General features: G+C 43.3%; 2 protein-coding genes across 3 annotated transcripts in view; one reads left to right on the top strand and one right to left on the bottom strand.

The window, feature by feature from the left end:
- The window catches only part of PLEKHA8 (pleckstrin homology domain containing A8), a 31251-nt gene extending 19789 nt beyond the window's left edge, over positions 1 to 11462 (bottom strand). The window contains exons 1-3 of the mRNA XM_054630285.2: positions 11301 to 11462; positions 1300 to 1416; positions 465 to 620 (exon numbers count right to left, since the gene is read on the bottom strand). Of these exons, the coding sequence (XP_054486260.2) occupies positions 465 to 620; positions 1300 to 1416; positions 11301 to 11340 (313 nt within the window). The 5' untranslated portion in view covers positions 11341 to 11462. The remainder of the gene's footprint in view (positions 1 to 464; positions 621 to 1299; positions 1417 to 11300) is intronic.
- A 440-nt stretch (positions 11463 to 11902) lies between these two features.
- Positions 11903 to 24460, top strand: FKBP14 (FKBP prolyl isomerase 14). Of its 2 annotated transcripts, XR_013181694.1 has the most exons (5): positions 11903 to 12246; positions 14914 to 15065; positions 17764 to 17891; positions 19197 to 20292; positions 22149 to 24460. XR_013181694.1 is itself a non-coding variant. In XM_054642772.2 (4 exons), the coding sequence occupies exons 1-4, from the start codon at positions 12035 to 12037 to the stop codon at positions 19353 to 19355; spliced, it is 651 nt and encodes a 216-aa protein (XP_054498747.2). In that variant the 5' UTR covers positions 11903 to 12034; the 3' UTR covers positions 19356 to 24460. The 2 variants fall into 2 exon arrangements, 1 of the variants encoding a protein (XP_054498747.2); XM_054642772.2 differs by having other exon boundaries at positions 19197 to 24460.

Raw genomic sequence — 24460 nt, 5'->3', positions numbered from 1 at the left:
AACCTTTTCTTAATTGCTGAGGCAATTCTTAAAGTGCAGAAGACAGCCCAATTAGAACATGGAAACATGTGAGGAACTCCAAAGCAGAAGAGACACTGGTATGAGAGGCTGGGTCATTTAGAAAGCTGTACAAGATGGGGATCTTACATTCTCATACAGTCTGCATCACAGTGACCCCTAGCCAGGGCCTATTTTTATTCACTGTACTTACAGAACCCATCAGCACATGGTTTTCAAATTATTTTTATAGATTGTATTTTAAGAAAAACACAAAGTTTCCAAATCCCTACCCTGAGAATTAATACCTGAGATTTCTAGCTAATATTCCCACATGTCTTAGCTTTCAGCAGCACCAAAGACCTGAAGCACAGGCTGGACACTGAAGTTGTCCTATGCACATGCACTAGGCAAAGCATGGGGAAATATAAAGCAAAGATCATGTGCTAGCAAAAAGGTGCTCTTGCCTTTTTCCTTTTGTGTCCTGCTGTCAGTCAGACAGGCTTTGGCAGTTCCAAGTGCAACCAGCCACTTTTGCCTTTCAACTGCATTTCTTGCCTTCAGATAGAAGTACTGCTCCCCTGGGATAATCAGGTCCATTCGTGTGTTATCTGCAGGATGAACTGAAAGCAACAGATTTCAGACCAGCCCCCTGTCCCTTCCCAGCCCAACCAAACATCCCAACAGATGTGTCAGGTGGCAGGTGAAACAGAAACCAAAGAGGAGAAATCGATGACAGTTTTGTGATCAGTATAATCTGAGAGTCTTTATGGAAAGGGCATCCTTTCCTTGCAAGTCTCTCTTTCAAGCTTCCAGCCCTTAAGTGAACCTCAAAAACGTGGCAATATGACTGAGTAGACCTAATACTGAAGTTTACTGTTCATGTTTCTAGCTTCAGCTCTCTGCTTATGAGGAGTCATTTGAAGCTGTGTGATGTTCCACCACAGCTCATGAAAAGCAATGACCCACCTGCACATAAAATACCCATGATTTTAGAGACTTGCAGTTCACTCAACATTTTCAAAATACTATAGTATAAAAACTATATTTTTATAGAGTGTATTTTAAGAAAAAAACAAAATCTCCAAATCCCTGCCCTGAAAATACCTGAGATTTCTAGTTAATATTCCCACATATCTTAGCTTTTAGCAGCACCAAAGACCTGAAGCATCAAGTTACTGCAAATACATACCAGAGAAATCAAGCTGCCAAATCAAGTTCTTGTCACCTGAAATCTCATCTTGAATGCAACATTATTGGACAAACTTTAAATGCAGCTGAGTGTTACTGTATCTTAGTTACCTTGAATTTCACAAACAGCCATTTGGATGCTTCCCTTACAACCCTTCCAGGCATCTTCCTGAGAGTCATAATAGGACAGGATGCCACCACAGAGAAGGAACCACCGAGGCTGCCAGCCTGAAAAACAAAACTGCATTTCTCAGTTACGCCTCTCCCTGCAATTCCACCATCTCTCTCACTTGAGACTTGCTGCAAATATGCCCTCAAAGATTCTCAATCCCCCTGGAAAACAAAACCCTTTTGAAGTATTAAGATTTGTGGACAGACTTGGATGTTGTACACCATAACCCCTACTTGATGGCACCCACATGTCCATTCTGCACACAGCTGGACCATGGCAGGGTGTGTCTCGAGATGCCATATGTCATTTTCAGTAGTTTTGCTAACACAGCATCACTGACTCACTCTGTCTTCCAAAACCACCTTCTCAGTTCAGCACCCTTCAATTCCTTCCACCACTCCTCAACCCACCTCTTCACTCTTCCCAAAAGCCACCCCTGCTGTCTTGCCTTCCAAGTCTTCCTCCCTTGAAGGAAGAGCTAGCCAGGTTATCTTGAAAAACAACGTGTAAGAATCTCTTAAAAACCAACAGACGAACAGAGGCGGATCTGTTGATTTCTGAACATTCTGAATACCATCTTTCAGTGAAGCAGTTTTCAACAGCTCTTGAAATTCCTTGTGCTGCCCACATAAAACAGTCATGAATTACTGACCTGCACTTCTGGATACCTTCCTGGAGAAAAACCAAAACAAGGCTAGACCCACACCACTAGTTCTGGGTACACTTTGCCCACCCTGCTGCCTAACTTTAGAAGTAAATCATCCTTTTTTTCTACTTTTGGAAGCACTACAGCAGTATGAAAAGATAAAACCAAACACAGCCTGACAGCTGCCATTTATGTCTAATTAAAAACTACAAGCTCATTAACTTAAGAAGAAATGAGGCAGCAACGTCACTGGAGGAAAGCAGCTTTCATTTACTGAGCTGTAACAAGCATCCCTGGCCAGGTCCAATGGATTGAGGTTCTGACACTCCCACATTGTGCCAGCCAACCATCTCTGGAAGAAAACACTTGGACAAGACTGTGTGGGCCACATGGGCTCTTAGATATTTTGGCAGAGTGTCTTCACTTCTGCTGTCCCCTGCACCAGGGCTCTGCCAACCAGAACTCTGCAGCAGGAGCCCAGGCTGGGCTTGGACTGATACCACATTGGACAAATGACAGCTCCTTTCCACCTAGAAACTGGTTCCTTAGACAACTGCTGAAGCCAAGCACAACACAGTTTAAGATTAGAAAGGCCTAAAGCCTCAGGCTAACAGCAGGAGTATGGTCTGGCTTGCCCCCCCTGCTTTTCTTTTTTTTTTTTTTTTTAATCAATACCACTGCATTCAGTCCAACCCAGTTTATAGATTGCTGAACCCTGTGTGGTGGCTGGAAAACAAATTAAACATAAATAATATTTCATTCCCTTCCAGATCTCTTCCATTATTTTCCAGAAGATGATAAAAATATCAAAAATCCGCAGTACTCTCAACACTTCTTTACTTCATATGAAGGGGGAAAAATCACAAGAATGAGAAAAAAAAAATAAAATCAGCAAGACTGGTTTCTATTTGTCTTGCCTCCAAAATAAAGCAACTATCCTGAAAGTCACTGCTGATATGTGGGAACTCACAAAAAAAGGAAGTGATTGTTCAGCAGAGAGAAGCAGTTAATTGCTTCAGACACTCAATGGCACAGAACCAATTCTTTAAATAATGCACAGTGCCACAGTCAATACAAGCCTCTAATTCAGTCTGGAGCTCCTGCTGCTGCACATGAATCATTTCAGCCATGGTCCTACAGCTTACAATTGCAGCTGATGCTCAACCAAATTGTGCCCCATCCATCAAAGGCTGTGCAATCAATTAGCCAACATACAAATCACTCTGCCTCCATCATTTTGGAGGCTGGTTAAAATATATTATGAATGAATATATTTTTTGAGACTTTTATTTGGTTGGTTGTTTTGGTTCTGGGTCTTGGGGTATTTTTTGTGGGGAACAGAGCAACTATCTGTATTCCTTTGCAGAAGCCAATTGTTCTTTAATTATTAGACACATATTAAAAAGATTGTGATAGACAATTTTTACCTAGGACAATGTATATTTTCAGAACACAACTGTTACACTAATAAAACCCCTTTTTTGTAAAAGGGAAATAATTTTAAAAAACCTCACAGCAAGGTTCTGTCAGAAGATGCACTAACCACCTGGTAGTCACTGACAGTCAGCAGCCATGGGAAGGTTATCCTAAACAACCAGCTAAAAATAGCATGTGGCTGACAAATCATGGGCACTGCACAGGGATACAATCTTTAATTACAGGAGCTTCACTTCTGCAGACAAGTGAAGAATGGAGGAACACAAAAAAAAAAAACCAAAACAAAAACCAAAGCAGCAAAAAGATACTTAGGCATTTCCAATAACACAAGTCTTGGGTTTATTCAGTGTTGCCTCCTATAAATTGTCATAGGAATATTGCAATTTTTGGAACTGAGCATTCAGATTTCACCTGAAACAGAAGCGTAAAGCTGAACCTTTTAAGGTCTTACTGGTGCCAGCATTATCACAACTTTGAAGAAGAATTTAAGTCCATTACACTGGTGGTGCACAGGCAGGAAAAAATACAGCTGGTACTTCCAACATCTCATTTTAGAGGCACAGTACCATTAACAGTAAAAATTGCCCTTGGTGGGAATGATATGTACAAAAAATCCCCAATAAAGCACAATGCACAATAAAAAGTGATTAGTAGCTTAAGGTCTCAGCCATAGAAGAGAGTGAGGATATTCCAGATGACTTCAGAGGCACTGGTTAAAGCACATATCACATTCCTGTGTGAAACTTAGTTAGTGCCTGCAGTACCTTGAAGATTTGATATTGTCCACTACAAAATCAGATATTTAAGTAGTCTGTGCCTGCTAAGGGTTCACTACTTCTTGAGAAGTTTCCACAGAAAGAAAGATCTGCCTACTTCCATCATTACACTTTAGGAAATCTGGATGTAGCTATCACTGAGCAAACTTGACATTTCTTGATAACACAGTTGAAACTTGGACATAATTCAAACTTTAATGTTATACAACTCAGACTCCAGACAGCATTCCTTCCAAAGTGCCAAGCCTGAAGAAAAGAAAAACAAAACCAACATTTGAAGACATGTAGATCATGTCAGACATCTACAAAGCCAAGCCATCTGGGAGAATTACATACTCAAGAAGTCAAACTGATGACCTGGAAAACAAGCTGCAATTAAGAGATATCACTTCCACCTGCATTTCTAAAATGCATAAAGCCCAGACATCCAGGTTTTTATTATTGCTTGCTTTCCATGAGGATTATGTAACACTTCAGGCTTATTCATTTCTTGAGCTTCAGAATAAGTTTTTGTAAAACTTTTGCAGTAGACAGTCTTTGGACTCCTTGACCCTAATCCACACTTTAACTGCAGATAGGAGATAATGATGGACTTTCCATGTTACAACATCTGTCTAATAGGAGGAGTCAAAGCCACCATCACCTCCTTACTGCTTATAACAAGGGCAAGATCCAAGATTTAGTTACAGGTGGCATAGCAGGACAGATTGCTGTTTTTCTGTGCAGGAACAGAAAGTTCCAGAGTGGCTGCCCTCATAGTCAGAGCCATGTCACAGTGAGAATGAGCAATATCCATGTTTCATCCCACCCTCAGCAAATGTAAACTGTGCCATGTGCTCACTGTCCCACCATCTCCAGCTTTATCTCCCAAGGGCAAAAGCACCACATCGTCTGCCCAGTGCTGTGTCAGAGACTGATAGCTGGACAAGAACTGCTGAAAACTCAGCTGTAGCAGGGCAAAGACACTGTCAGTCAACCAACTTTCTAGTCAGAAAAAGCCATTAGCAAGAAAGGATCTTATACAGATCAAACTTCATACTCTCCCCCTTTCTTCTCATTCAAGGAACAGAAGTAAAATATTATCCTGACATAAGCATTTTGCACTGAAAACTGGTGCCTACTTTTTCTATACAGCCTCCTAAGGCTACCCAGAATTTTGGGAAGGGCAATCCCAGGTGCCAGAACACATTTTGCAGCCTTAATTCTATAGCAGAACAATTTGACAGGACAAAAATCCAGTGTGTATCCACGAGGAACAGCAGAAAGGCAGACAAGAGTGTGTAACAATCTATGCTTCTTCTGTGAGCTATTATCCTGTCACCTAGAGAGCAGCTTCTTGAAATACCGATATTGCAATTTTACTCTGATTATGTGCATATTAACAGCAGGAATCAATACAAAAAGCCCTAAAGGTAATGAAGTTCAAAGATTTAGCACCTTAACAATGGTACCACTTTTAAAGCACTTGCTTGAGGGACACTAGAGTGAAGGAAGCAACAGCTGGAACAGGCTTTAACACAATGACCTTCTCCCAAACGATTTTTCTCACAGGGATTCCATGAAGTCCATTTTTGTTTCAATCACAACTGTTAGGGCAATGTCAGCAGCACTGAAAGAGCATCCTGTCATCACAGGGCAACTGGGTTTGTTTGCAAACGATTTTATGGGAGTGCCCAGGCAGGGCACAGAGAGCACAATGTACCAGTCAGGCATTTTTGAAGAGGACACAGTGAAAGGATGAAGGGCAGAGAGGGGATCGTGGTGGAGGCAGAAGTTCAATAACACAGGCCCTCTGCTGAGACACTAATTCAAGTAATACAAAGCTCCTGGGAGTTTTCCTCCTCTGTTTATATTTCCCAGCCTCAACAACCAAGCTGCTCCTCTCTCTGACCCCTGGGGTGGTTATCAGGCCAGACTAAGGTAACACACTGAATTTATGTAAGCACATACAGATACCACATCATGGTATCTCCTCACCAGCAGTCTACCACACCTTTGGTTTCTGTCCTAGCCAGCCATTTCCTGTGATCACTTACTCACTTCAGTGCAGAGGGACTGAATGCAGCCGCACCAGTACTGCAGCATACCTGGCAGGGAATGGAGGCTCTGCAGCACTGCTCAAACACAGAGGAGAGAGGGGACACCGATTTCCATTCCTGCAGCCTCATCAAACTTTTCTACTCTGAGCACATTACATAATTCCAAAAAGGTTGGACAAAAGCAAGGTTGCTGCATGAAGAAATACAGAAGGAAAGGGGAAAAAAAATGAGAAAGGTCAAATCACACAAAGACAACTAAGCAAAAGCCAAAGAGAATTAACTAATCAGTCCCTGAAATATACTGTGTGAAAAGTCTCATCCAGCCAGAACTGGCTGAAAGTCAGGCATTCATCTAAACCAACACCTGGATCCTGAGAGCAGCCACAGCCAGTAATAGAAGGCAGACCATTGCCCTGAAGGCAACAGAAACCTCAGCTGTCTAGGTCCACCTCCACAAAAACCAGACTTCTAATTTTATACAATCAGAACTTGGACTATACCCAGAGGCTAAAATGAAGGGGGAGATCATAAAAGGCTTTTTAGAACCAAGTCTTTTTCTAAGTGTGAAGTTTTTGATTAATTCCTCTACATCTGGAAGCAGAGGAGCTTATTTCTAGAGCCTGATATCAGCTGGAAGGATATGTGTCTCTCATCCCAAAAGGTCAGATTTCTTAAACTCCCAAAAAAAAGACTTGCTCTAAGCAATATCATGTGCATCCAGATCCAAGATACAAGAACTAATGCTGTTTCTCATTTTCTTGAGCTCTACCCCCAAGTTTATTAAGGACATCTGAATCATTAGAGACAAGAGCAATTTAAAGTTTCATGTGAAAGCTGAAATATACTGCTTGGTTATGGCTCTTTGTTTATCTTGGGATAAACTGAAAAGAATCCAAAGTACAACAATTAACTGAGAGGGGATGATTACATACAGGTAGATGGGGAGAGCTATCTGAAGTATGTGGCATGATGTAGCGTCACTGGTGATGGCATGAAGCTGAATCTATCATGCCTTGAGGAAGATTAATTACTTAGGGGTAAGAATTACTCACCACAAATAAGAAAGTGAATATTCAAGTATCAGGAAAAGCTTGGTCTTGTAAAGGAAAGTGATCAAAGCCATTTTATGGAGCACCTAACAAATACCAGACAAGCCAGTGGAATTAGTCATCATTTTCATCGAATGATGAAGCTGCCTTTGAACCCCACAGCCAAGAGCTGATCCATACCATTCTTCCAGAGTTAGCAGCAATCCTGCCTGTGGTCAGCAATTCCAGGTAGGGTGTGTGCCTGCACTGAAGACCTAAACTGAACTGAATTTCAGCAGAAAGAAAAAAATCAACTTAAAAGTGCCAAGTTCTCACACACCATTGAAGGGAGGTATTCCCCAACTCCATGCTGCTTCCCAGCAATAGCTTACTCATTCTATAAACCTGATGAGAAAAAATCATCAATGCCTTTTACAAGGCTAACCCCAAAGACTAAATCAATTTGTTTATTAACCAGAAGTTATGCTCAACAAAGAGCACACACTGCAGGTTAAATTCAGAGAGTCCCATGGGAGGCAGTTTCCAAGCAGCCAAGAGCAGCCTTCACGTGCAGTTCAGCTTTGGTCTGTCCTTTCTCTATCCTGCCAGCAGCATTGCCCAGCTGGAGATCAGTCACGCTGAGACACTGCAGCCAGGATCTGCCTTTGATGCTGCCCACACCAGAATGGCTTGTGCTCAGCCAGGACTGCAGGCAGTGGCAGCACAACAGACCGAGGAGCTACAGGGAGGGCACACGGTGACACTTTTACTGCTTACTACAGTAAGAGGCACTGAAACAATAGTTACACACCCATCCCCAGCCCCCACCGAGCAAAGCTAACATCAGATAGAGACTTTTGGCAAAGGATGAAATCTAGGCATTTTTTAAGATCATGTTACATGCTCTGACTATAAGCTCAGCTGAGGCCAACTAACATGCCTGCATGATTTAAGTCACCCTGCTCTGGGTTTTGAGGATTAATAATTTGAAGTTTGCAGATGCATTGTATATCTGCCCAAGAGAAAAAGTGCTGTCTCACTTTATATGACAATAATTCTGCTTGCAAAGTTCCCTGCTCTCTTAAGGTTTTAACCAATTTAGTGGGGGAAGCCTAGACAAGAGCAATCAAAAGACACATGCTGCAAACACAAGATCCCAACATTTTCATAGGCTACAACTTTGTGACTGTATATCTGATCCAAAGTTGGCACACTTCACTTGAATTTAAACAAAAGTAACACACTGAGAAATCACTATCAGGTGGCCATTGCATTAGGGGACAGAAAAAGTCTAAAAAATCTCAGTTTTCTAAACTCAAGAGATTTCCAAGTTAGCACTGGAAACCCTGCATACAGCAACCACAATGCGAGTGCAGGATTGATACCAGAGGAAAAACCTACCTCTAAGCAGAAGCCAGGTAATACTGATTTAATTTCTTCTAATCTATATAAAGCAAACAAGTGCATTTATTACAAACAAGATAACTTGTTTAAGCAGCAAGGCAAACTGATCTTTCAATCGGTGGCAACCAGAGTGTGCTTTCTTTGCCCTTTACCCACAGAAAACCAACTTGTTTCCTATTTCTGAAACGTTCCTGCTGCCAATAACTATGTAATTTGCAACACAGATCTAGCTCTGGGCCCAAGAGCTGGGAGGAAATGGGATGATGTGGACTTGACCTCTCATGATGGCAATGACATAAGACATTACGAAATCAAAATTCCCAGAAAAGACTCAATTACCAACAAACTTGCATCAGCTTCTCTCTCACAGCAAGACAGAAAAGCAGTTCTTTTCTACAGTTTTATGCTTGTTCTATCTCTGACTGTGAGGGGTCCTCCTCATTCTGAGGTACATCAGCACTGTGTTATTAGCACAGGCACACACCGACACAGAAGGATGACACACAGTTTCCCCACTTTTTGCATGCATCGTTTACACTGTACTGCACCTGATTCATCAACCTTGAGCAACAGGAAAAGTATACTGGGGGCAAAATACTGGCAGATATACTGTTCTGGATGACCTGCTGAACCTTCTTACTTCCCTTAATCCCCAAAAGGAGGCTTTCCTGTCTCTCACTCTCCAGCTCTTTGTTATTGCTACAATGATTGCCACATTCCAGAATGAATTTTTTTTTTTTTTTTTTTTTTGCATCTCTGCATAAATTTGTAACTTAATGGCTTCAGGGCAGGAAGTCTTCATTTTGCAGCAAAAGAAAGCACTGGTATGTACAGACAGCTTGCAGAACAGCAAATTTACTGTTCTCAAACACACCATGGGCCTTCTACTACCTAACAAAAGGCAGAGAGTGACTTTGACCACGACACTTACTGGAAGAGTCAAGTTTCAACCAAGAAATCAGAAGGATGCTTCAATCTTCCATCACAGATTTTTTCTGTGTTGACAGCAAAACCTCTCCTAGTTTTCAGCCAGTACAAATCTTACATATGCAAGGAAAAGTTTCCTCAGTCTGCATTCACTTGACTGAGGTTTGCAAAGCATCATCCTTCTTCATGCAGGGTCATTTGACTGGAAGTGCTTATCAACGTGGCTAGCAAAAGAAAACTTAATTTTGATGAAAACAGCATACTTCTTAGTCTTCATCTTGCCATCAAAACAGAAGACCAGCTGATCCTACCACAGGCACACACAGGCTCTAAAGTGTCAAATGCCAGTCAGTTATCTACAACATGCATTGTTTCCCACAGACACATATTCACATTCCCAGGTCTCATGGCATGAAACCAAGCACAAGGGTTCCAGACACACCCCAGCATCTCAGCAATGCAAAGAAAAACATGCAAAACTTTCAATCAGCTGAACCATATGTAGTGTTAGTATGGGGAAAGGACTAACATCACTACCACAGTTCTGCAATTCACATGAAAAAGCATGGCTGCTGTTACTGCCACTTCATAATTCAAGAGCATTCACAAATAATTAACAACAAAAGAAAAAAAATCCACGTCTGTTCACTGAGACCTGACAAATTTTGATTCCCATCTCAGAACACCTATTGCCTAAAGGGGAAACGTCACAGCCATCTTCCAGCACAGAAATAAATCCAGCCTCGTGCACCACTGCTGCCCCCCCATCCCTACTACATGAATTCAACACTCGCTTGTGCTTCAGCTTTTTCTTTGTTTAATTTTGATTTCCTCCACTTTCCCAGCTAACCAGAGCGCTGCAGCTGTTCCAGCCTCTCGGGAGAAAGTCAAGCAAGGCGGCAGCCCTTGCACACACACACACACACACTGCTGAGCAACACTCGCACCTGGCAATGTCAGGGTGGTCGTGGTTACTTCCCCCTGACCTTCAAGTTCCCAAACTGTTCCCACAAACCACAGAGAGGTTTGCACCTGGCAAGACCCCATCCACAGCCCCAAACCACACACCTCTGCCCCACCTGACTCGAAGATGACATCCCATGGGAACACAGGGGGCTTCTGACCCCACCACCTTCAACCTCTGCTGAGCAAACTCTGGCCACACACGGTTGCTTCCAATCTGCCATGACAATCCAGCCTTCCCTGGCACGGGAACACCCGAAAAATTAAAATTTGGGCCTAGAGCTAGCCGGACAAACCCCCTCCACCTTTTTCCTTGTCTTTCTGGTTTTCTGCATGCCTTTTCATCCGAATCCCCCAGGTGGGACTGAATGGCAACACGTTTTTCTCCCAGCTCTGGGAATGCCCCGAGTCGCCTCGATAGAAGTTCCACGGGGGTGTGTGGAGAACGGGGAAGTTCGCTGTTGGAGCCGTGTCCCAGAGGATCCCAACTACCCAAACCCCAACCCACGGCCCCGGGCGGGCACTGGCACCGGGATAAACGCCGGGCAGTGCCACTAAGGCAGCGCCGGGGCTGCTCCCCTGCATGGCGGGGTCAAGGGGCAGCGCTGACCCGCACCCCGCAAGCACAGCGAATACATACACGAATGTACTTGTATGAATACACATAGGAGAAGATGACGGCGCCCGTCCCGCAAAGGCTGAGCGCTGGCAGGCACTCACCGCTCAGGTAGTTGGTCCACTTGTACAGGACCCCCTCCATGCCGGCCGGCCCCCGGCCCCATGCAGCGCGGCCGCCCCCCGGCGGGGTCACGCCGCCCGCCGCCGCCCGCGCTCCGCCGCGCCGCCGCCACAGAGCGCCATCGCGGGGGGGCGCGCGCCCCGCCCGGCCCGCGCCGCGCCCGCCCCCCGCCGCCGCCGCCGCCACGCTCCCAGCGCAGGGAGCGCCGCAGCCGCGCAGCCACGGCACGGCCCCGCGGCGCTACGGCAGCGCAACCCGCACTGTGAATCGCGGCCCGCGTGACCGGCGGGAGTGAGAGGCGGGCGCGGGGGGCAGGCGCGGAATGCCCAGAGCAGGTGGCCTCCCGCAGCCAATCGGAACGCGCCCTCGCTGCGGCCGCCGCCCAATCGACGGCCGGCAGCGGCCGGCTCTATTGTGCGCGCGCTCCGCGGGGCTGCTCCGCTCGCCGGCGCTCCCGGAGCGCTCGGCCCGCCCACCCCCCCTCGGCTGTTCGGGCCTGCCGATTGGATGGGCGGCGAGACGGACAGGGGCCCGCCCCAATGGACGACAGGTCCTCCTGAGCTCGCCTTGCGGAGAGCCAATCAGCGAGCGCGACGCCGGTGCCGGACCGTCGGGAGCCGGGGCTGGCAGCGGTGCGCACCGCTGCCACGTCGGACGGAGCGGCCGGGCTCGGGGCGCGGGATGGCGGCGCGGTGAGAGCGGCGAGGCGGCGGCGATGGCGGCGGGGCTGCTGCTGCTGCTCGGCTCTGCCCTGCTGTGCGCGGCGCTGGGCTGCGCGGGCGCGGCGCTGATCCCCCCAGCGCCCGACGTGAAGGTAGAGGTGCTACACAAGCCTTTCCTCTGCCACCGGAGGACCAAGTGGGGGGACTTGATGCTCGTTCACTACGAGGGCTTCTTGGAGAGGGACGGGTCCATGTTTCACTCGACGTAAGTGAGCGGCGCGTCTTCTCCGGGCGAGCTGCTGGCTGAGCTCGCGTGGGGAAATATATATATATATGTGCGTGTGTGTGTGTGTGTATATCTATAGATGTGTGTGTATATATATATATATATATGTATATATGTATATATATCTATAGAATGCCTACAGCTGGACGTGACCTTAAAGATTCCTTGACCCTTCACTAGATCAAGTTGCTCAGAGCAGCCCCTCCCGAGGCGCCTTTGAACGCTGCCCAGGTTGCTCAGAGCCCCATCCAGCCTGGCCTTGAACACCCCCAGGAATGGGCTGTCAACAGCTTCCCTGGGCAGCCTGTTCCAGTGGCTTACCACCCTCACAGTAAAGAACTTCTTTCGAATATCTTATCTGAGCCTGCTCTCACTTTAAAAGTCATCATCCCTTGTCCTGTCACTACACGCCCTTTTAAAAATTGTCTCTCTCCATCTTTCTTGTAGGCTCCCTTGAGGTACTAGAAAGGTACAATTAGGTCACCCTGGAGCTTTCTCTTTACCAGGCTGAACAATCCCAGTTCTTTCAGCCTTTCCTCATAGGAGAGGTGCTGCTCCATCCCTCCAACTATATATATATATATATATATATATATATATATATATATATATATATGTATATATATATATGTACACATTTATTTATTTTAATATAGGTCATGCTTTCGTAAATCCAGGCCTCTCACAGGGCTCCACAATCCATATAGCTCTGTGAGGAGCATTTTGTCAGGGGGAAAGTGGTTTTTTGTTTGGTTGGGTTTTTTTACTCCTCCCTCCCCAACTGCCCAAAATCGATGCATGAATGCCTTATTTGTTTTGGGATAAAAGAGCTTAAATAACACTGCCTAAACTTGTCATTGGGGTCCCTCCCTCTGCTGCCTGTTCTCAGCAAGTTTAGTGTGAAGCAGTGTCTCACAGTGCTGTACAAGATGAACACCAACAGTAAGGCCACTCTCTTTTCCCAAGGTTATAAAATAAATCTTACTTAGCGTTTGTTTTCTGGTCAGTCTGTAGGAAGTAGAGCCATGTGGCATTTCTTAAAAGATTGGGATGTTATGCATGGAGCACCTCTCCTGTGTGGAAAGGCTGAGAGAACTGGCACTGTTCAGCCTGGAAAAGAAGAGGGTTTGAGGTGACCTAACTGTGGCTTTGCACTACCTGAAGAAAGATGGAGAGAGACTTTTTGCAAGGGCCTGTAGTGACAAAACAAGGCGGGGGGACGGCTTCAAACTTACAGCAGGTTTAGATCAGGTTATTAGAAAGAAGTTTTTTCTCTGAGGATGGTGAGACACTGGAACAGGCTGCCCAGGGAAGTTGCTGACAACCCCGTTCCTGGAGGTGTTCAAGGCCAGCTTGGATGGGGCCATGAGAACCTGGTCTAGTTGAAGGTGTGCTCATGGCACAGGGGCTAGAACTGGATGATCTTTAAGGTCTCTTCCAGTCAAACCATTCTATGATTCTGTGATTTAGGTGCAGGTTTTGGTATGTGATCTCAGCGGTTTCATAGGTCTTGTGCTACGCATAAATTTCTCTTTGGTTTCCAAAGCAAGCTATTAGTTAAAAAATAAAACAAAGTTACATGCGTCCTTCCACTAGCGGCAGCACAATGACAGCTTTTCATTATTCTTTACCTGCCCCCGACCAGACAAGTCAACATACCAGAGCCACAGAAATGCAAATAGGAGGAAGAGCCAGAAATTCGAGGGAGTCTGCTAAGAGCCTGCAACGACTTGCTAATGCTGGATGTCCTGTAAAACATCAACGGAGTGTTAATAGTGGGAGACAGCAAAATGTTCAAGTCTCTGCAGGCTGCCTGAAGGCTACTTTTGTATATGAAAAAAAAAGAAAAGAAAGAAGACAGTTTTGCATGTTTATGCTCTTGCAGACGATTCAACTAAAATCTCACTAATTTTCTCTTGTAGTTAACCTGCCTCTTTAAAAGGACTTCTAGTGACACACTAAAGTTTTTGCTGCTGACTAACTTCTGTAAGTGTTCTGTTTTCTTCTTAAACACCTCTCCTGCATGACTAGTAAATAGAGCTTTCAAATTTCTTGTCTGTTAGTAGAGTGAAAGTAGTCCGAGTTGTACCATCTGGTTAAATCAGAAAAAGGTCCTGTGTCCCAAGTCTGAAGTTGAATGTTTTGCAAGCAGTTGTTTCTGTATTTTCTAGATTGTTATGTAGTTGCTTTGTTGGTTTTTTTTATTTTCCCCAGTGGCTTCTTTTGAAAGAGATGAGACTGATGCTTCTGAGCATGTTAAAATGTATATTGCTATGATGACCATGCTGGTCTGTGATTTGCTGTTTACAATGGCTTTGACTGTAAATTTTTAAGAAAATGCCTTTTCTAGTCCGATCAGTTTCCAAGTGGAAGTAGGTGGTCAGGGAGATGGAGATCTGGGTTGGTTAGTGTGGTCATAAATACACAAGGTAAATGTTTTTTATTTCTTTCCACTTCCCAAAGAACCTTGTCATGCAAAGCATAAGTTTTAAGGACTTTGAAAGTGTAGGCCTTTCATTTAGGAGGTGTCAAGGTGCTGAGTGGTGCTGTGTTTTTAACTCTAGATCTACATTATGAGCATATTCCATCAGCCCTCTGTGGAACTTGGTGTTTAAAAATGAAGTCTTTTATTCCTTTCTTTTCCAGTCACAAGCACAACAATGGTCAACCTATGTGGTTTACACTTGGCATAAGGGAAGCTCTCAAAGGCTGGGACAGAGGGTTGAAGGACATGTGTGTGGGAGAGAAACGGAAGCTGACCATTCCACCAGCCCTTGCTTATGGAAAAGAAGGGAAAGGTAAAACATGTGAAGCACTCCCCTTGCTCTAATTGTTTCTAACTTCTGTATTTTACTGTTATTCTTGGTCTAAGAGGTTAGCAAGCTTTCAAGCTTTCCAGGTTGATTCTGTTAAAGAAGAAAAATTGAGGGAGTCAAGTGCTCTTTCTCATAAATTTGTTTCCTGCAGTAATATCCTTCAAGTGGCTGTGTTGTAAATGCAGGGGAAAAAACCCAGAAACTGATGGTAGCTGCTGTGCTGTATGTTCTGAGTGTCTTTTCTGTTAGTGCTGTGCTCAGCAGAAGCACAGCAGAAGCTCAGTGCCCTGCTTTTTCTTTTTGTTTTTTAGTTTGTTTTTTTTCTCCCTTCTTTTACAGTCAAGTGGAGGTGGTTGCTTAGGTAACAGTTGGCTTTTTGGCTGTTGGATCTGATTTTGTGGTAATACTTCATGAATGTGCATTTGCAAGATTCATTCCTGCTTTCAGGTTTCTTTTAGAACCCTAAGAAACTTCCTGTACTGCTGCCCAGCCAGTTCTTAGATGATACAGTAAGAAGTCACTGTTTATTTCTCCATATAGGGACATTAATGCTTTCCCTCTTACAGCTATTTTCAGTTTGGGCAGTGGTCCCTGTTATCCACAGTAAGATGTGCATGGGCAGTCATGTTGTCACCTGCTGAAAATGCACTGATTGCTGTGCAGACAGATATAAACATCTCAACATCTCTACTACTGAGGCTGTTGGGGGCTTTTCCTTTCAAATATTTCCAGATTCCTTTAACAGAAAGGCCAGATTGGGAATATGCAGTTAAGCAAGTGACAGCTTGAATGGTTCTACTTCTGCTTTATGGGATTTGTTTTAGTTAACTTTTTTTAGCAGTTATTGTGAATATTTACGCCATGACAAGAGTTGCAACAAATGACCTATGGTAATGGAAGGTTCCAAAGCAGGAAGGATAAATGTCTAGGAGCCTACAGTCCATCCTGCTGCTGTTCTCTCCCATCACTATGAGACTGTTTTGGGAATGAGGACTGTTTGCATGTCTGTGTCTTCTGGCAAGTAGGGCTGCACACAGGCTTAGGGCTCCATATTACCTCATGCCAGGTACTATTCATACCTACAGCACACTTCATACTCTTCTTTATTAAATGTACCCGTTCAACACACATTTTTCTAGAAGCCCTGGTTTATGGTTCAAGATGCAGTATTAGAAGTAATCATGTTTCTAGTAGAGAACGGGAACTTTGTGGTTGTCATTCAGTCTTTATGCAGAGCTCAGCTGTAAATTTTTTCACAAAAAGATGTGAAATGCTGCAGTGCTCATGTAGTCATCACAGGCCTAATTGTTTGATTAATATGTAAAGCACTGTAGTTGTTCTTCAAAGACTTGCAAGCCTCACCTCTGTGTTTGGTGCAAGAAGGTTAAACAGCTAAACACTGCTAACTGCTGTAAGAAATTACTTGCTTTAGGAAGACTGAAGTATTTGAGCATAATTATGTTGCTGTTTTCAAGTGATACCCTTGAAGATGAAATTATTTCATTTTCTTCATACTTTCCTTCAAATGCACATAATTTCACTAGCCTCCCACCTTGGTTGCTTTCTGACTCATCATTTGAGTCAGATGCCTTTTTCTGTAACACTCAAAAAAATTACCTGTGTTTCAAACTCTAAACAGGGCACCGTGCCCTGTATTTCCAGAAAATTCTGCACATTTTTTCATCCCAGAAATCTTCAAGCCTGTTTGTTGCTGCAGCTCAGGGTGTATTTAACACCATAGCTCCAAAATGGTAGATGTGGATTATTTTTCCCTGTCTTCTCAAGGCACAGAAATAATTTTTGGGGTGCTGCTGTCCAATATAGGGATATATTTGGTGCTGTTCAACCTGTCTCTGTATAAAGGAGCAAAGTGATGTGCTAAAAGGTCTTTGACAGTAGCTTCAGCCATCAGCATGAGGGCATATCACATCTCTGTCAAAGCCAGTGCCTGATGAACTGATATCCTTGAGGTGTGGTGGCTGGGGAGTGCTCTGTGGCACTGTTAGGAAGTTACCAGTCTCTTCATCTAGATCAAAAATGATATTGTGGTAACACAGGCCTTGTGATCAGGTTTGGGTACTTGGTTTCTGCTGTGTGTTTGGAAACAGCTCGGTGCTTTGTGCCCTGAGTCCAGAGACTGCTGTGGGAGACCAACAGCATCCCTGGCCTTTTTCTGCAAGAGAGCTTTTCCAGTGGCAGAACAGCAGATACAAGGTATCAGCTGGCAGTAGAGAGGAATTTGGGGACTGTTGGGATATCCAGCGTACTAAATTCTCCCTTCCTGCTGCCCTGTAATTAGTCTTGGCTGTAGCCTGTCTGACTGTACAGTCTCCTTTACTGTTTTCCAGTTTATCTGGCTCTGGCCAGGAAAGAAAAAAGATTCAAGATCATTGTTTGATAAACTTGTGATGGTAATTGCTGAATAAGAGCTTGCATTAACACCTACTACTCCACAAGGAAACAGTTGCATCTAAATTTGCTTTTATGCTGTAGGGGCTGCTCAGAGTTCAGACTACAGGCTGACACAGTTGTGTCATCGCTGTTTCAGATACTTGTCCTTGCTAGTTCAAACTGCAGGATGCTTTGAAATGACTGGGCTTGCTGGAACATTGCTCTGTTGCATGTGGCTATTGTATGGCATTGAATATAGTTGGTTTTAACTTTTCTCCATTTTGGGCAGGAAAAATTCCACCTGAGAGCACATTGATTTTCAACATTGACCTTCTAGAAATTAGAAATGGACCAAGGTCTCATGAGTCATTCCAAGAGATGGATCTTAATGATGATTGGAAACTATCCAAGCAAGAGGTGAGTGGGTTATCCTTCTCTTGTGAGCAAATTTAACAGGATGGGAGAGTGGAAAAGAATGCACACTGGAAAGAGAGTGGAAAATCTATGCTACACTGGTCTGACCCTTGTATCCTAGTGAAAATTCTGGATTGGAGGTTCAAAAGGAGCCTTGGTAAGCTGAGGACAGACATGTGACTCATGTGCTGCACGCTTGTGGAAGACTTGGATAAAGTAAAGCATCTTAGAAATAAAACCAGACTTCAGGGCTTTTTGGATTTAATTGCTGATTTATTAATAAACTGGGATTTCTTCTGCTGTAGGGCAATCCTATTTCGTTGTGAAGGACATGTATTCAGCATTATTCACCATCTGTTTGCCTCTCATTTTCAAACTTCTGCTTTTTCAGCAAAAGTGATCCATGAGAAGCTAGTGTAAACCACTGAGTTCTTTTTGATTTGGGTCTGGCACCAGTTTACCAGACTCAGAAGGCTAATTAATAATATGTATGTATCAGAAAGTCTGGGTGTGTAATGTCTACATATTAGGAATGTAAGCATTAGCCCTAGCAAATCCCAGAGACTGAAGTGACTAAAACAGACCTGAAATGTGGCCCATGGTTCTTATACAAGTATCTGTTGTATCTGTTTCTGGTATCTGTTTAATAGATGTAATATGTTGGTATTACAATTTTTATAGAAGGCTCTGTGATTCAGAACACTTGGGATCTCCATAGTAAAATCTTAAAAACTTATTAAAAGCAATCTGATGTTGTCGAAAACACTGCTTGCCATTACTATCTAGCTTAATGTAAGTAGGTGTTCCAGTGATGTGTTTAAAACCTGCCTTGAGTTTAAAATCCTTAAAAAATCCTTGCATCTTTAAAAATTTTGAGATATCTAAAAATCTTTTAATGTATTTCCCATTGGAGAAGCAAACACTGAGATTGTGGAGTATATATCTGGAGTGGCTGTTTACATGTACTGGGTTATCAGGGTGCTAGAATGTGGGAAAGCTGTCTCTGACCAATTGGTAGCTAATAACTTCTGCCCAGCTATTTTTACTTTACTGTATAGACATCAGAAGACAGGCTGTCCTGACTCATTTTTTGAGTCAGATACCATAAAGGTATGGCAACAGCTTTGCTAGTTTTACTGTCACTTGTATCACTAAAGACCCTTCATTCAAAGAGACTGCAGAATCAGTTAGACAAGTATTATGCTGTTATCTAATACCACCATCCTGAGCATAGCATCTCTCTGTTATGCTGCAGAAATCAACTCTTTCATGAGTCTGAAAATGTTCACTCTCACCTTTGTCTAACAGGTGAAAATTTACTTGAAGAAAGAATTTGAAAAGCATGGAGCAGTGGTAAATGACACCCAGCATGATGCTTTGGTTGAAGACATATTTGATAAAGAGGATGAAGACAGTGACGGGTTTATATCTGCAAGGGAATTCACGTACAAGCATGATGAGCTGTAGAAAGAAAAGAGTGGCATAATTTTTTTGGACACAAATAGCAGTGACTTAGACTGTCTGGTTCTCCTGTCATCTTAATTCTGTGCTTTGGAATTGACAATTGCTGTTGGCAGAGAAACACTTTGTTTATATAAAAGAGAATTTCTGTTTGTTATGTACAAATGTTTTAAACTGTTTTAAAGTGTGAAAATGTTCCTCCTCTTACACAGCGAAGACTTGCACATCAGTATTTTAAAGTTTTGTATTAAATTATTTTTCAGAAATGAAACAAACTTTCCATTTATCATTCATTATGAAAATCAAAATCCAGTTCAGTGACTTTCTGTGATTTGTTTGTGTGCCAAGATCACTTTCAGCAGCTACCTTACATATTACTTGTAGTCTGTGGCTTAATTTCTTGACCTTCCTTCTTGAGTGTCACTGCTTAAAAAGCAGTTTGCTGACCTTGGGTTTTTTTCCTGCAGATTTTCAAAAGATGTAGTACAAGGCATCAGCATCTCTCTATATGGCTGAGAAACTGATACAAAGCTGAATGAGAAAAATGACTATCATGTGCTGATTTGCCCTTCTAAAGGGAGAATGTTACCACCCACGCCAATAATTGTCTGCATTTTTCATTAAATTTTGTGAACAAAGCAGGAGTTAAATGTCAGACTTTCACTTCTACTGCCAGCAACATTCTAGGAAACATCTGTAATTTGGAAAGCAGCAAGTTGTGCTGCAGTGCAGAGGTGGTGTCCTTTAAATGTACAGACACATATGTTTTGAAACTCGGACTTGGCATTCATCAGAAGAGCTCATACCTTTCTCTCACAGCTTGAGGGGGATCTTGAGCAGAATGTTACAAGTCTGAAGTTTTTCCTCTTTGCAGAAGAGAGCATACTGACAGGAAGATCAGTATGGTCTGAAGAACAGTTTCCATGGACTTGTCTGCAGCTGTGTAAGTAGCAGAACTTGTTTCATTGTCCCTTTGCAGCATTTTTCACAAGTAGCACACAAGCGATACAAATTTTCAATTAAAAAGTGAATTTTTAGGAAAAAAAGAGGTGTTAAGGTAAGTGCTATGGTGCTGTGTCTTTATAGAGGTGGAGATCATTAGGATTTCAAACACAAAATTGCAGTTGAAAGATCTTTCTGGAGAAGAGATATTTTACAAATGTCCATGGTTTCTTAAATGAGAGGGCAAGGTATCTCAGGGACAGAATTTATCCTGACATCACTAACATATGGGTCTATGAACACAGCGTTGTACTTGGAAATCATTGCCCAAAGCCATGTAAGGATGCACAACAAATCCAGTTGTATGGAAGTGAGATTGCTGCATTGCACTAACCCCTAACTACTGCAGACTGCATTCCAGGCTCTCGGTGCTGTAGGTGTGTTAGATGTTTCCCTGCCACCTAGTGTTGCAACTGAGGACTAGAGGACTGCTTCCTTGAACAGCTCGGCTGCAGAGGGGTGTGCAGAGAGGCCTGTCAATAGTGACAATTGAGGGGAGAAGAAAAGTTGTGAGGGTATGCAGTGCAGGGCTGCTCTGTTTTGGTTTTCTTCCAGCATCTTAGATTCTGTGGGTAATGTTCTAAGTGACAGGAATTGCAATCATGTATTTTGTTTTCAGTAACCTTAGGTCTTTTTCCTCAGTGATGCCATCTGCTTTTCTTGAACCCAATAAAACTTCTAATGCTGTGAGTTTCAGTAAAATAGTGTAGGGAAATGCTTCCCTTCTGTTTTAGGCTCATTTCCTGCCTTTATTCTTTTATTGTGAAGAAATCATGAATAGTCACTACCTATTTAGCGGTTCTTACTGCTCATGGTTCTGTCTGTTGATATTTTTTTCTCATCACTTACAAAAAAATCAAGCTTGCCTGACTTCAGTTTGCCCAAGGGTAGTTGCATGTTCTGTGCTGGCTGTCTTGATTTCCCCTACAGTCACCAGAGCATTGGGCACCTGGGGCAGCTCACTGCATGTGTGTTTATCTTGTGTTGAGATAGCTGCCTTACCAAATAGAATCCTTCTCTGTTGACTCTGTGGGGAACCTAGACAATTACAGCCTAGGCCAAGGGAGGATAACAGGATATGAAGTTGATCTTTATGCCAGTCTTGCCTAGATGTGGGGACTGGCAGGTACTCAACCAACTGAAGGGGAAATACTGTGTGTGTGTGCTGCTGGGAAGAGCAGAACTGAGGCTTTCATTGGGTCTGAGAGGGCTTTAGATCATTGTTTGCAGTGTTTAGCACATTCTCAAAACATCTGGCTGGGGAATGAAAGCATAAAAGCATGGAATAAAATTTGCCCATGTTACTGACCTAATTCATTAAAGGTTAAGATTAAATAATGGAGTGCAAATATGTGACTCCAGTAAGGGCCAGTTGTTTCTTTTGTATTAAATGGGAGTTTATAGTCAGTGCTGTGAAATGTACATAGGCATAATCTTCTGCTTGGATTTTTAAAGCATTTCATAAAAATAACTTTCAGTGAACATACAGTTATTTGTTAATGCCAGCAGAGTGTTAAAGCTGCAAGACCAAGATGCCTTATTTGGTGTTGTGTTTAGGTTTATGCCAAATGAAGAGTATGGTTTTTCTTAGTAATTTGTTTGAGAGCTGTGTTAAATTCTGAAGTTGATCTGAAAATGTTTTTTTTTAAGTGCAGATTCAGCAGCAGATTTGAGAAGTCACTTCAACTTGATTATTATTTGCTACCATTAAGTCCTCCTGTGAAGATGAAAGGCTTTCTTAGGTAGAAATAGCACTGCCTGTTTTAACCTCAATTGCATTTGCTTGTTAATCCACAGAACAAACTGCTGCAGTGCCAGCAGGAGCCAGCCAGCAACCTGCAGGACACCAGAGGCAGGCAGCTCCCTGTCCTCTGAAGTGGGGAGGAATATTGGAACTTCAGTGGCACTCAGGAACATTTTGGTGGCTTGTGTGTGAAGTGTGAGATGTATTCTCCCTGAAGAAACAAACCCTCACTGCATATCTGTAAAACATGGCACTTGAAATGGGGAGAGGGTTCAAAACAGACCACTTTCCTTCTGCATCCTATAGCCTTCAAACATTTCTTGTTGGTTTGTGGTTATTTTGGAAAATATATGGTGATGTTTTTTAGAACTGCAGCCTGTCATTCACAGCCAGTACCTAACAATTACAGTGGGAGTTGCTGCCTTCTGTAGGTACAGAAGCAGCCTTCAGAGCACATTTTATTTGAAAATTCTTGATAAGCAATGCAGTGACACAAGAAAGCTTTTGGCAAAGCTTCAGGAATGGTGCTTTAGTCTGAAATGTTTTTTAAAGTTTTCTTTTTTGAGATAAACTGACAAGGCAAACAGAATGAATCACTTTATTTGATCTTAAATCTTTTCAGTAACTTATGTCATAGAATTATAGAATCATTTATATTGGAAAAGACCCTTAAGATCATCCAATCCAACTGTTAACCCAGCACTGCCAAGTCCACCACTCAATCATGTCCGAGTGCCCCAGCTAAATGTCCTTTGAATACCTGCAGGTGTTTCAGTGGTTCCTCCACCATATTCCTGGGTCACCTCTCCTAATGCTTTACAACTCTTTACATGAAGAAATTTTTCCTAAAATCCAAATTAAACCTCCCCTGGTACATGAGGATGTTTCATTTTGTCCTGTGCCTTGTTACTTGGGAGAAAAGCCCTACCCTCACCTTGCTCATAACCTCTTGTCAGGCAGCTGTAGAGAGTGAAAAGGTTTTCCCCCCTCTGCCTCCTTTTCTCTGGGCTAAACACTCCCAACTCCCTCAGCCTCTCCCCATCAGACCTGTGCTCCAGACCCTTGAGCAGCTTCATCCCCTTTTCTGGATGCACTCCAGCACTTCGGTGTCTTCTCAAGAGAGGCTCAAAACTGGACACAGGGTTTGAGCTGCAGCCTCACCAGTGCCGAGTGCAGGGGGACAATCACTGCCCTTGTCCTGCTGGCCACACTACTGCTGATACAGGCCAGGATGCCATGGGCCTTCTTGGCCACCAGGACATACATTGGCTCATGTTCAGCTGCTGTAAACCAGCATCCCCAGGTCCTTTTCTTCCAGGCAGCTTTCCAGCCACTCTGCCCCAGCCTGTAGCACTGCCTGGGGATGATGTGACTCAGCACTTGGGGGTTGAACCTCATTCAGTTGGACTCAGCCCATTGGTCCAGCCTGTCCAGACCCCTCTGTAGAGCATGTCCTTGTGCTGCCAGGAACACCCCAAGCATAGAGTGTGTTTTGGTATTATGGTGAGTACGATATGTTAGAGAGTCATAAAGTTGCAGTGTTAAGTACATATTGAACAAATTGCGGCCAGAATTTCTTCTTCGTGGTATCTTGAATGACAGTGATACATAGTTGGTTTCCTGAGTACTTGGGTGTAAAAAATAGGTTGTACAGGTCAACCCTTAAATTACCTTTGTTGTAGGTGTTCCCCACATCCCATCCTTTATGCTGTTAGATACAAGGTGTTCTATCCCTTGATCCAGAAATCTAGTTTCAGATGCAGGTGAGCACCACTAGGATTGGGAAGGCTCACTGCTTTGAGGCATTCTGAGAAAAGACACAAAGCAGGGAAAATGTCAGAGAGAGTGGGATTATGTAGAGGGATGTGAGAAATGCAAAAAGATTTTCTTTCCTGGATCCTTTGGCATCTGGTTAGTTGGTAGAAAGAGCACTGGCAGCCACTGTTGTAGGGACTGCAAGTAATAAGGCTAGTTCCTGTTTTGACTTTGATTAGAGCTGCTTTGGACAGTTCCTATATGGAATTTAAGGCAAAATTTAAATTCATACTTCCAAGGCTTGTTAAAGAGTTTTCAGAATGGTATGTTGAGTTTACTTCTTGAAAATACATTGGCCTCATCATAGAGTTTTTGCAAAAAACCCCAAAACACAGACTGAAACAACTACCCCAAACCCCTTAATTTGTCTTCAATGCTGAATTGTTTTTGATAACAGGAAATAGATCAAAACTGCTATATTTGTATAATCCTGGATAATTTTAGCTTCTCTTGAAAGTTAATCGTAACGCTTACATTCTGTGTCCTAGTTTTCTCCTGGTTCATAGGAAAAACAACTCTCTGACAAAATAAAGATCTTTCTTTAGCTATA

This window comes from Agelaius phoeniceus, chromosome 1 (genome assembly GCF_051311805.1).
Source record: "Agelaius phoeniceus isolate bAgePho1 chromosome 1, bAgePho1.hap1, whole genome shotgun sequence".
NCBI classification, from domain to species: domain Eukaryota; kingdom Metazoa; phylum Chordata; class Aves; order Passeriformes; family Icteridae; genus Agelaius; species Agelaius phoeniceus.
Note: the sequence above shows the minus strand (reverse complement) of the source record. Positions and strands in the feature narration are given on the sequence as shown.